General features: G+C 38.9%; 1 protein-coding gene across 2 annotated transcripts; it reads left to right on the top strand.

The window, feature by feature from the left end:
• The first annotated feature begins 488 nt into the window (after nt 1-488).
• On the top strand, nt 489-10845 carry NABP1 (nucleic acid binding protein 1). Of its 2 annotated transcripts, XM_011936420.1 has the most exons (7): nt 543-704; nt 820-1087; nt 1372-1510; nt 4322-4393; nt 6098-6179; nt 6591-6651; nt 7939-10845. In XM_011936420.1, the coding sequence occupies exons 2-7, from the start codon at nt 997-999 to the stop codon at nt 8106-8108; spliced, it is 615 nt and encodes a 204-aa protein (XP_011791810.1). In that variant the 5' UTR covers nt 543-704; nt 820-996; the 3' UTR covers nt 8109-10845. The 2 variants fall into 2 exon arrangements, with proteins under 2 accessions (XP_011791809.1, XP_011791810.1); XM_011936419.1 differs by having other exon boundaries at nt 489-1087.
• Nucleotides 10846-12861: the final 2016 nt, after the last annotated feature.

The raw sequence follows: 12861 nt of genomic DNA, 5'->3' as shown, positions 1-12861 counted from the left end.
GACCTTATCACCATCCCAGCCTGTTTTCCCGTGGTCCCGGACCAGCCGCCCTTGCCCGAACCCTGTTCTTACTCGACTGCGAACTATCTAACGTACTCACAGGTTCTAAACTCCACCGTTCCTCGTGACCCAGGGACTAAACGGCCCGGGTAGGGGCTCAACTCTGAGAGAAAAAAGGCAAGAAAACCCGAAAGTCGGACAGTCAGCGGCAGAAGACCGCAGCACGAAAGCCAGGCGGCACAGAACTGCCACTGCGCAGCGACAGCTGAAGTGGGCGGAGAGCGGGCGGGCGGGGGAGGAGGGGCCGAGAGCGATTGGAAGGACGAGGGGGCGGAGCCCGCACTGACAGCCCCCGGAGAGGAGCGAGGGAAGCTCTGCGGGCAGCTGAGGCTGGGTCCCGCCCCTTCACTCCCCCTCCCCCGCACCAGGCGGGCGTGGCGGCGGGCGTGCCGACGCAGCGTGACGTCACAAAGGGGCGGGGCGGACCGAGGGTCCTGCCGGCGCGGGGGAGTGTTCATCAGTCGCTGTTTGGGACGCTGGGCGTGCGGTGTTCTGTCTCCGCTCCCGTTTCGCTGTCACCACTCGTTCCTTCCCGGAGCCCGGGACAGGCTGGGCGCGCGCCGGTGTGAGTGAGCGGGACTCAGGGCAGAAGTGTCCCCTCACTGCGGTTTTTTTTTCCTTTTATCTAAAGAACGGGGCAGTTAGCACGCTTGCCGTCCTGTTGCCCGGTTGGGAGCGGGGTTGGTGTGCGGAGTGGTTCGCCTTTTTTTCTTCAGAACTTGTGAGCCCTTTTTTTTTCTTCCCTTTTTCTTTTTTTAGGCTCAGTGCTGTCCGGGCTGGTTTCCCCGGTCCCTGACTAACCGCTTTCTGCCCCTTCTGTCGCCACCCCTGCCCAAGGTCGCCCCTCTGCGCTCGCCCCTGTCCCGGGAGGGTGGGAAGCTTTGACCCCGCCCTGCCCACTCGCGTCTCCGCAGCCGTAGCCGCACCTGCCCCAATATGAATAGGGTCAACGACCCACTTATTTTTATAAGAGATATTAAGCCCGGACTGAAAAACTTAAATGTCGTCTTTATTGTCCTGGAGATAGGTAAGTGGGGTTTGCAGCCCACTCCACCGTCCGCTGTGCGTCCCGGGGCGGGAGACAGGGGCGCCGCAGCTGCGCGCCCGGGGCTCCCCTCCCCCTCCTTCCCCTCCCCCACCCACGTGGCTCCAGTGGCCTCCGCCGGAGATCGGATCCTACCTGAGGCGGGAGCCCTGGGCTTGGTCACTTTCCAACTTCCAGATGTATTAAAATACCAGAGGAGGACTTATCCTTTCTGGGTGTCCTCATTATCTAACACCCCCCCCCCTTTGATTTTTAAATCCTCACAGGACGCGTGACCAAAACCAAAGACGGCCATGAAGTGAGATCGTGCAAAGTAGCAGATAAAACGGGCAGCATCACTATTTCCGTGTGGGATGAGATCGGAGGTCTCATACAGCCAGGGGATATTATTCGGTTGACTAGAGGGTAGGTGTGCAAAAAAGTCGGGGACGTAACAGTCTGCAGAATCGGGATTGGCCGGCTCCCGGGATCTTGGCAAGCCCTGAAATCCCCCGCCTTTTCTGTGGGCCACTCTGAGGAGTTTTGAGACCCTTTGGTGTTAACTTTGGTTGGTGGGCAGCGCTAGGATGTAACACACCTTTGCGGTAAAAGGCAGTCAGTTTCAGCTGGGAAATACGCGCCTACACCCCGGTTTATAGGTTAAGTAGATTTTTAATTTTTTTTTTTTTCTTGAGATGGAGTCTCGCTCTTTCGCCAGGCTGGAGTGCAGTGGCGGGATCTCTCCTCACTGCACCCTCTGTCTCCCGGGTTCAAGAGATTCTCGTGCCTCAGCCTCCCTCCCAAGTAGTTGGGACTACAGGCGTGTGCCACCACGCCCAGCTAAGTTTTGTATTTTTAGTAGAGACGGGGTTTCAGCGTGTTGCCCAGGCTGGTCTCCAACTGCTGACCTCAGGTGATTCGCCCGCCCCCACCTTCCAAAGTGCTGGGATTACAGGCGTGAGCCACCACGCCCGGCATAGAGTTTTAATTCTATTCAGAGTCAATGAGTCTTTTTAGGAGACTGATATAGTCCATATTTTTTCTTTTTTATAAGTTGTTTTCTTTAGTATAGTTGCCACCCAGTTGTTTCCCACCCCTCCTCCATTTTTAATGACTTGAAATCCTGGCCAACATTTTACTTATGTTATTTAGACAATGTGGACATAAAATTATAGGTAAAGGATTTAGCATTTTCTGTAATATGTCAAATTTGTACTTGGAAAAAGAAGGAAACTTTACAGTATCTGGAAGGCTCATTCTCCAAAATGATTTCTTGTGTCTTCTGTTGTAAGGTGGATGTTGTTCAAAAACCAAAGGGATACACAGAAAATGTTTGGCAGAAAGACATCCGCAATACCTTTATCCAAAAGAGTCAGTTGGCAGATTGGTGGCTTTGAAAAATAGTACAACTTTTTTTAAAAAAAGTAGATTGCGTGTAGAAATTTACCGAATTTTTATCGTAGGAAGATAAAAGGTCAGGAAAGGATCTTGGAAACAAAATTTGGAAGCTTTTGAGATCAATAAAATTGTAATAATTTATCATAACTGCAGGGAAAGTGGTGGAGATTGATGTTGGCCTAATAAGTAGAATCTTAAAAGTATTGGAAAGCACTGAGTAGGAGTTTAGAGCTCCTTGAGGTTACCTTACAGGCTTACAACATCTTCAGGAAGTGAGGTAAAGTGTCATCAGAGCAGGAAGTGAGAGTCAGGACTTAGACATTTTCTTCTCATAACACTGACTCATGACAGTAACTATGTTTTTTAAACTTCCACATCTTTAAAAAACAAAAGAGAATTCCTACTTAGGGAAATATGGTGAGGATTGATTATTGTAACTGGAGTTTTTGGCTCCCCAAATATTTTTCACCCAATGATTAAAAGTATTTTTTATGCTAAAAACAGCATCTTATTTCAAGTATTTCATGTTCTGTAGTGACAGTCATAGGTGTTTCCATCAGAAAAATTATTGGAAAATTAAACTTATTATTAGGTATCTATAGAATTTTAAGGGGAACAGTTACCTGGGAGTACAGTTTAAACGAAAATTAAAAACTAAAGAAACTCTTTACTACTTCAGTATGACCTTGAGAAGTTACTACCCCTCATACTTCAGCTTCCTCTTCTGTGAAATGGGAATAATTATACCTTATTTACCAAAATAACACACTCAGCTTGGAGTTTGGCCCATTCTAAGGCCCTTAAATTCTGGTTGAATCTAAGAAAAATGGCTTTTGAAGAAAAACATACCTAACATCTAAATAATGGTTGGTTCGAATATCAACATGTTTATCAGAATATCCTGAAAACTTACCTCAGTGTTCTCCTTTCTTAAAGTGAATGTTAAATATTTTAATTGTAACCAAATTTTTTCTCAAAATATGCATTAATTTTTATTTTAGTAAGGTGAAATGTTAATGCACTGTCTCCTAAGCCACACGTTGTGTAACTTAAGAGTGGTGAATGGTGTCTTTAATAAATAACCCTTATTAAAATTAAGAGAACTGTATCGTAAGTTAAAGTCAAGAAGTTACCATAGTAGTTGTACAAAGAACCATTGAGAACCAAACCTTGGATTGATTTTATATTAATTTACCGTTTATCTATCTAGGATTATTTTATTTAACGATGCTATCTGCTTTCAAAGTTGTTCGGAGTAAACAATTGCCAGCTCGTTTACTACAAACCCAGTGTGGTATTAAAAATTGCATGTTTGGAAAGGCAGATAGGTGAAAGATTTGTGACCTTAGTGTTTTTTTTTTAGCACTTTAAAATTCTACCAGATCTTCGGTAGCTTAGGAATCCTATGTCTTTTATGGAGGCAGAAGGAAAAACATATCATTATTTGACTAGACTGTAAAGGAAACATTAGGGTGATTTTACATATCCTGTGGCTGAAAAATAGTTTCTGTTTAAATGTCTGCAATTAAAAGCTTTTTGTTAATTGACTAAAGATGTGATCATCAGGTATAATAATGCTTGCTTTGCAAAAAGACTTATTTTCCAGGGTGTGTTATGATTTAGATAATTATGTCAAAATTCAACAGAATTTTTGTATTCTTTTGTAAATAGCAAGTTATCAAAGTTAGATTTATTGTATTTGATTTACTGTGGTGGATAGAGAGGGCTTGATCCTCACTTGTACCTTAATACAAAAAATATATAGTGTGACGATTTACTTGATTTAAATAGAAGAAAATAAATATATTTCTAAAGAAGTAATGTTTCTTTTCTCTCTAGGTATGCATCCATGTGGAAAGGATGTCTGACACTTTATACTGGAAGGGGTGGTGAACTTCAAAAAATTGGGGAGTAAGTATTAAAATACATTTTGTATAACTGCATACATTATAAATAATATCTACGGAATAATTGGTAGGTATGAACTGTAAACCTTTGGCTTTTTTGACTAGTAAACTGAGTGTCTTTTGTAGCTTAATTGAAAAAATAACTTCGTGTGTACAAATTTAACACTTGTCAGTACTGTTTTGTGTGGTTGAAAGTGTCAGTTTTTTCCTGGCAAAGAGCGGTAGAAGAAGCTGCAGTTGAGACCAGCCCTAGTGGGAGCATTTCTCTAGGTTTTAGAAATGTTCATTTTTTAGGTGTCACAAGTGCCATTTGAAGTAAATTCTCTCTTACAGTGATTCACCAAATACAAAGCTAGTGATTCACCAAGTTTCAGGCCATACGTTTAAATTTTCTTTTTTTTTTGGTTATGGGTGAATATGTACTCATGTTAAAAGGACTTGCAGCAATGAAAACTGAAGTCCTCTATTTATCCACAGTCTAGGTGCGGTGCAGGCAGCCGCAATGCGAGATTCCATACACTACTACCCTGGTAATGATCTCCACCCTGACCTGGAGGAGCCATCCTCTCTAGGGGTGTAAGGTAATTCAGCCTCCATGTTAGCCTAGACATTGGGTTGTATTCATAAAGTATGGTATAGGCAGTGAGCCAAATCATCAGCCCATTCTGTTTGGTTAATGCTCAGACATCTACTTAATGCCTGTCAAATTGGAAGATATTTAAAGAGAGAAGCCACAAATGGCACCAAATAAAAAAAGGAAAACTGTTATCCACTGAGGGTATAAGATACTTATTTGGAGAACCTGTGGTTAATAATGAAGGAAAAGAAATGATCATGCTAGCTTTTAAAGATCAGAAATGTTTAACACTTTGCCTTTGTTAGAAGGAAAGTTAGAATTCACTTAGGGTAGTATTCATAGAGATATGTTTTGAAAGGTCTTAGTGTCTGTTACTGAAAGGTTCAGGATTCTGTCCTGACCTTCATGTATTCATACAGAGGTGTTGATAATAATGGGGGTCAGTTATGTGAAAAACCATTAGAGATCACTCATTTCTTAATGACTGCTCTTTGTCAGGGTCAGTCTAGGATTTACCAAAACTGATTCTGATTTGTCTTTGGTATGGTGAGGAGCTCATAAAATGCTTCTGTGTAATGTTAGTACACATTATATGGTCAACTTATAGGAAGCACTTGGATAAACTGGTGGCTATGTAGCCTGTTTTTATTAATTGCCAGAAACCACTCTTAATCCTAAATGATTATCTTTGCAGATCCACAGTGATCGATCAAAAGAGGGACTGAATGGGAGTGGGTGAATGGATCGGTGCAAATCCATTACCACTGCTGGAGAAACCACCCTGGAACCCTAAACATGGTTCACTCTCATGTTATTTTTCCTTTGATCAGCTTTTGTGGAGAAACAGGACAGAGTTGTTTTTGTGTCCTTGATTTTTGACGTGATTTATTTTTTTCAGCACTAAAGAAGAATTTAAATACAACATAGAATGTTATATATCTTGTAGACAGTCAAATATTTGATGTTTTATGAGACATAATCGTTTGGGAAGTTTTTGTTGTAAATGAAGAGATAGTTTGTTGCTATTAATTTGACACATAAGCTCATTCCTAAAAGTTAGAGATGTTATATAAAGAAGGGTTGATGACTTTATTTCAGAAGTCATTTAATTTGTTCTTTATTTTCTTTCAGATTTTGTATGGTTTATTCAGAAGTGCCAAATTTCAGTGAACCCAACCCAGATTATCGAGGACAGCAGAACAAAGGGGTAATTGTGTAGTATACTTTTATGATTAGGCTAATTTTGACTGTGTTACAATTCTGTGACTAGGTTAGCCCTGTTGATACTCAGTATAATGAGAATTTTTAAAAGAATACTTAATTTTTATTGTATGTTTTGTGAGGATGTATATCTGAGGTGTCATCTACTAGATATATGTACCATTTTGCACTTCGTGGTGTGGTAAGTAATTATCAGGAAATAGGATGTAACAGAATTCTGAAAGGTTTGGGAAACATTTCTTAACATTTTAACCTTGAATGACCTAGGCAAAATCTTTTAAAATTTTAATTAAAAAAAAAAAAACCCAAAACTTTGAAAAAGAAAGGATATAGTAATGTTGTAATAATATAATTGTGTTTTTATTCTCATTTGGTTAAACTAAAAACTTTTTTTTCGGCACAGAGTGAACAGAAGAATAATTCCACGAATAATAATATGGGTACAGGTACATTTGGACCAGTGGGTAAGATTTTGTTTGTGTGTTTCATTTGTGATCAGGTGTAAGAATTAAGAGAGTTATAAAGATTTAGATGAAAAGCAGCATCTTTAGGCATAAATTAGTGATAAAGGTGAACTGCCAGTAAACAGGGAATCTCCAAAGGGCTGATTCTCTAGAAAGTCGATAAACTTAAGCCAATTTATTGAGAATTCTAGGTTTTGGTGATATCTGTGAAGAGATACCATGCTTTTTTAAAAATTGATTACTATAAAATTTCTGTAATCTAGTGCTTACTTATAGTAGATGCAGAATTACTGGTTATTTTGGTGCACTGAAAGCATTTTATCTTTAGAGTCATAGTTCACCTTAATTTTTCATGTATAAGGAGCTGCTGCTTTAAAAGATGAGCTGAGCCGTTTAAAGGCTAATGACCCTCAAATGTCATTTAACGTGACCCCCAGACATCATGTTTATGATCCCTGTAGCCCTGTTAAAGGTCTTCTGAAGTCTTTTTTCTTAAATATATGAGGAAAGGTCAGTCTTTTGTGATTGGAGTTCATTAGGATGGCTTAAGTTTGGTTTTGTTTTGTTTTTGAGACAGGGTCTCACTCTGTTGCCCAGACTGCAGTGTAGTGGTGTGATCTTGGCTCACCGCAACCTCCACCTCCCAGGCTGAAATGATTCTCCTACCTCAGCCTCCCAAGTAGCTGGGATTGCAGATGTGCGCCACTACCACCCAGCTAATTTTTGTATTTTTAATAGAGATGGGATTTCACCATATGGGCCAGGCTAGTCTTGAACTCCTGACCTCAAATGATCCACCTGCCTCAGCCTCCCAAAGTGCTGGGATTACAGGTGTGAGCCACTGAGCCTGGCCAGCTCATGTTTTAACTTGAAGGCTACATGTCTTGGCATAGCTGATCACATTGTGGGAAACTCCATCTTTGCCTTTAAAAAGTTAGAATAACATTGTCTGTTTTGAGATATTAATCATATTTGAGCCAAATTCCAATATTCACTATTTTGCCTTTTATAGTGTAGGCAATGCATTTTTTTACTCTATTAATTTCTAATTTTGATGCCCAAGTTGGCTTTTTTCTCTCTATTAATACAGCATCAAGTTAACGTATTTATAGCAATACATTTGGAAAAACTTAGAGCCCACCTTGAGTGTTTTTTTTTCAGTATGCAAATAAAAGTGTGTGCTTTACCTAATATTTTTAAGCATTAATAACGTGTTGGCACTTAAGATAGTTCTACTTCTATAGACTACCTGTGAAAATAGTGATGAATTTTTGTATTCTTTTTTAGGAAATGGTGTTCACACTGGCACTGAATCAAGGGGACACCAGTTTTCACATGCTGGCAGAAGCAATGGCCGGGGACCTATAAATCCACAACTACAAGGAACCGCTAGTAATCAAACAGTGATGACCACAATCAGTAATGGCAGGGACCCTCGGAGAGCCTTTAAAAGATGACCTATGCTAAATACTCAAGTGTAGTTTTTATACTACGTGCCCTACTTGAACACTTATTGCACTTTTATTTATTGTTAACTGTGAAAAGTATGTCCTTTATTGGGTTTCCTTTTATATTCTTGGTTTGTTAAGAAGAATGGTTTGTTTTTACAGCAAAACTGTTAAGCTGCTCAAGTCTCCTGTTGAAGAATGGGAACACTGAAAAGTAGGGGCATTTATTTTTTAGAGCAAAAAGATTATTGGATAGCCTCTAAAAAACCTGCACCCATTTCATGGGTGAGTTACATCAGCTTTATAGCCTCTATGAGTCTATCTTCTGTATAAGTTTTGTAATATTTAACATAAGGCTTAATGGGAGATGTTCTTTTGTCTTGTATTCAGATATTGCCAACTAAAGCAATAACTATCAAAAAACACAAGAACTTGTCAATGCTAGCAGTAATTTTTGAGTGTTTGTGGCTCTCAGAATGATTGACTTTGTTGAGTGACTACCATTAAGATTTTCCAAGGACTGACTCATCCCAAATTTTTGTTGTATTACCAGAAAAACAGATTCCTTATCAGAATTTGGAATAGAATGTAATCTATATTTCAACAAGTAATTTTAAAAGAAAGCTACATTTATTTTAGAGTAGTGCTCCTAACATGTATTATCAACTTTGTGGATTACATTGGAGGAAAATTTAAAAGTGGGGCCTTGAATGTTTATTTTTTGCAATTACCATGTTAAATACTGAAGTATAATTTGAGGGAGTTATAACGTTATAATAAACATTGATCTGATTATTTTTAAAAAATTGTAAACACACTGGAGGTGAGTCAAATTGAATTATATAGTAACATGCAGTCTTAAGTCCTCGTTACTTAACAGGTACTCAGCCTGGAGTGAAAATCCTGGGTACTAACTTTGAGAGGGGTGAGTGTGCATGTTGTCAAAGTTTCTGAACACAGTTCATGTAGCCTTATTAGCAAAAGTTTTAAGAAATGGCTCTATCAAAGAAGCAATTACAGCTTATTCAGAAATGTAAAGGTGGAATTTATGTACATGTCGTAAGTGGTACCCACTTCCCCTTTTTACTGTAGGGTGGATAACTCTTAGGATTTAACTCTTTGAATATTATCTCTTGAATAAAGCGTGTGTTAATGTTAACAAACCTATCTAATTTTTGCTCTTTCAATGACTTACAGTGGAGAGCCATTACATCTTTACTACTACTGTTGTAGTGATGGTGTCAACCTTATGGTTACTTAGCTCTGCATTTGTTGCTTTGGTTTTTTTCCACTTCAAATCACAAAATAAGTAGATTTTGTTTTCTGAAAACTCCATAGCATTTGAATACAAAAAGTTGTGCCAGTTTGTCCTACTTCAGCGTGTTTAACAAATATTTCAGTACACAGTATGTATTAGGCACTGTGTGGAAAGTGTTAAGGGTCAAACAAAATACCGAATAATCTCCACAAGTTTATTTGTGTTCTATAGTACTTTTGTAACTGGGGTTACAAAAATTATAGAAATTTTGTTCCTTTATTCATATGCATATTCATGATTATAATTTGGCTTTGTTTGTGATTAATGTTTTCTTAAGATTTTCACATTGCAGAATACCTCAGAAGAAGTTGTCTAAGGATTGGGATAGAGAGTATGTTTCTTAAAATTGTAGATGTTTAGAATTTTTAAAAAACAAATTAGTATATGATTGTTTTATGTAAGTAAGATAGGAGCAACACTTTACATTATTTGTAGGAGGATGTGGCATTAAAGGTGATTTTAAAAGAAAAGATTTTGGAGTTTTAGAAAATTTAAGTACTGTCAGGTATGGAATGCTGGGCTTCCAATCCTGGCCTCGTTGTCTCCTCACCTGTGATGTTGGGTGAGTTTTTTTTATTACACTTGAAATGTCTCTGAGCCTTAGGTTCCACAACTATGAAAACAAGTAAGTATGAGTATCCTTTCTAGACTTGTTTAAGATTTCCATGTAAGTAATTATAATGACTTGCGACACATAATAATGTCATCTTATACCCCAACAGTAGGAACAAAGTGCAGAATTCAGTGTGAAAGTATTGTTACCCTTTAACACAGTGGTCCCCAACCTTTTTGGCACCAGAGACCAGTTTCCTGGAAGACAGTTTTTCCATGGGATGGGGGGAATGGTTTTGGGATGAAACTGTTTCACTTCAGGTTATCAGTCATTAGTTAGATTCGCATAAGGAGCGTGCAACCTGAATCCCTTGCACACGCAGTTCACAATAGGGTTCATGCTCCTATGAGAATCTAATGCCACCACTAATCTGACAGGAGGCGGAGCTCGGTTATGCTCCCTCGCCTGCCACTTAGCTCCTGCTGGGTGTTCCTGTTCCTAGCAGGCCAGAGTTGATACTGATCTAGCGTTGGGGATCCCTGTTTAACAAGTTGAGATTAAACGGAGAAAGACCTAAGCTTTTACTTCTGTGATTGACACTTGCTTCAATAACGTAACCTTGTTCTGTGTTTTTATCATTTATTAACAGATTTCTTTTTTCTTAAGGGAAGCCTCCAAAAGCAAAGCAAAGTGAGTTACAATCCATAATGAATATTTGCCTTACCAGCCTACTGGAACACACTTATGAAGAAGTTAAGAGGAAGAAAGTTTTCTACCTTCCTCCTTCCTGGTGCTCTCAGCTATCAACTTTGAAATAAGTTTAAACAACACCTACTGAAAACAAAAACCACTTAGTATAAAAATATCCCCCACCAGAATTGGGTCCCCCATATGATTTCTACAAAACGGTTCTGGAGTGGATCAAAGTCTCATCAGATCAGCTTGCCCCTTCTTGTTTGGGCAGGTTCTAGGAGAAGTTGCTCTAATACAGAAACTGAAAGAAAAAATCCGTAAAGCCAGATAATGATATTTAGTGGGGAAGGCTACAGTGTGCTTTCCCATAGGCATTTAAACACTCAGTTTTTCCTAGTGTACCAGTGCTTTATACTTTGTCCCTATAGCCTTTGTAATTTTAACTTTGATGACAGTTTAACTTGAGGATAACCTGAATATGTGTAGTAGTGTTTGTTATTTGTATTTTTATCATTTAACATTTTAAATGAATGTTTAATTTGTTAGGTTGAGTAATGCCAAGGGAATGATGCTAAAAACAAATAGATGTGAGGTTAGTAAAAGATTGAAGTTACAATTTATGATAGGAGAACTTCTAAAGTATAGGAAAGTAGGTAAATGGCCCTAAAAAGTTTCCTCAGAAGGTACAAGTTTTACATCAGTCTGCGGACATATAGATCTTAACAGTTTAGTTACTGAAATGACTTTTTCTGGTGTCATTAACATACTGGCTGTTTGCTCCAAGCCGTTTTAGGCTGAGAATGACTCAGGTTCTTCTAATGAATTTCAAAGGGTTCTAGAAACAGCAAACTGAACATGATATGAAATAGTAACAACATGGAATGCCCCCAAATTCCTCTAACCTGAGTTTACTTGCCCTATTACTACTTTTTTTTTTTTTTTTTTAGATCTGTCTCTTGTCTTTGTTTTATCCCTTACCTGGTGAAAGTCTGAACATTTCTAGTGGAGAAAGATCACAGTTCTCTAGTATGGGCATTAAGGGAGGGGATTAAGGGAGGGGTACAGGTAGGGGTAGAGGTGAAAACCTGCCTCCACTGGGGTGATAACCAGTGTGCTGAAGTTCCAGCCAGTGATTACACTGGGTAATTAACCAGTCCCATATTTCACAAAGGAGTTGTAATGATTAACGGTTCAGGTATGCTTCTGAGGAAATCTAATTGCGACCTTTGGAAAATAGCACTGTTATGAGTGGTGTGGTGTTACGCCCTGAGGGAAAAGCTAGAAAAACATTTTACTTTTCAGGTATATTTAAATTATATCCAAATGTCTCACAGTTTGCTTTACTGGGGACTGCCTGAGTTTGGAATTCAAATACTGTAACCAAATTACTCCATGTTTCTGAACTAAAATGATCGATGTTTCTCAAAGTATAGATCACAGATAGGAAAAGAGGAAATCAAGTCTGGTTTATGACACACGTTTTTCCATGTTAACATTAGACCCAAAGATGTTACTAAGAGGTTTTTACTACTGTGAGATAACCAGCATGATGTGAAGACAACAAACATTTTAAGAAGTTTGACTAGTAGACATTTCTTTTAAGTCTTTTGGAGGGTCTTGGTCGACAACCCACAATTTTATTGTGGCTCCCCAGGCTTTGAGAACGTGTGGGCTTGGATGATCACTGCTGACCTATGAAAGAGCACAGGTCTCTTGAGAGTTTATTGACATACTACTGATTACACCCCCACAATATGTCTCAACCTCTGTTGAAGGGCTATTGATGTTTTTTAAAACATGTTACTTGCAATCAGAAATTCAAGTAAGTTTTATGTCTTCTACTCCGTCAAAATGTATGCTTCTCAGCATAGGTTCTTGGTTTGTATATTAAGTAGATATTGAGTAAAATTCTTAATGATTTAGAAACCGTCTACATGAGGCTTCCCAGGAACTTGTTAAAAGTACAGGTGGTTAAAAGTACAGGTCTGCATTACTAGAATAACATCAGTGTACATTTGGGAGATCTGCACTTGAAACCCTGGAATTGCCTGCCTCCTGCCCTTGAGATCTCCCTTTGTATTGAAATTATATATGTATAATTATATATATATATTTTTTTCTCAGTTTCTTTTAGCTTTGTGAGGCTAATATATGCTGAAGTTTTGGATTATAAAACAAAAAATTGTACTTAAAAGAAT

This window comes from Colobus angolensis, unplaced genomic scaffold, assembly GCF_000951035.1.
Source record: "Colobus angolensis palliatus isolate OR3802 unplaced genomic scaffold, Cang.pa_1.0 Scaffold153, whole genome shotgun sequence".
NCBI classification, from domain to species: domain Eukaryota; kingdom Metazoa; phylum Chordata; class Mammalia; order Primates; family Cercopithecidae; genus Colobus; species Colobus angolensis.
This window is presented reverse-complemented; position numbering and strand designations above follow the sequence as displayed.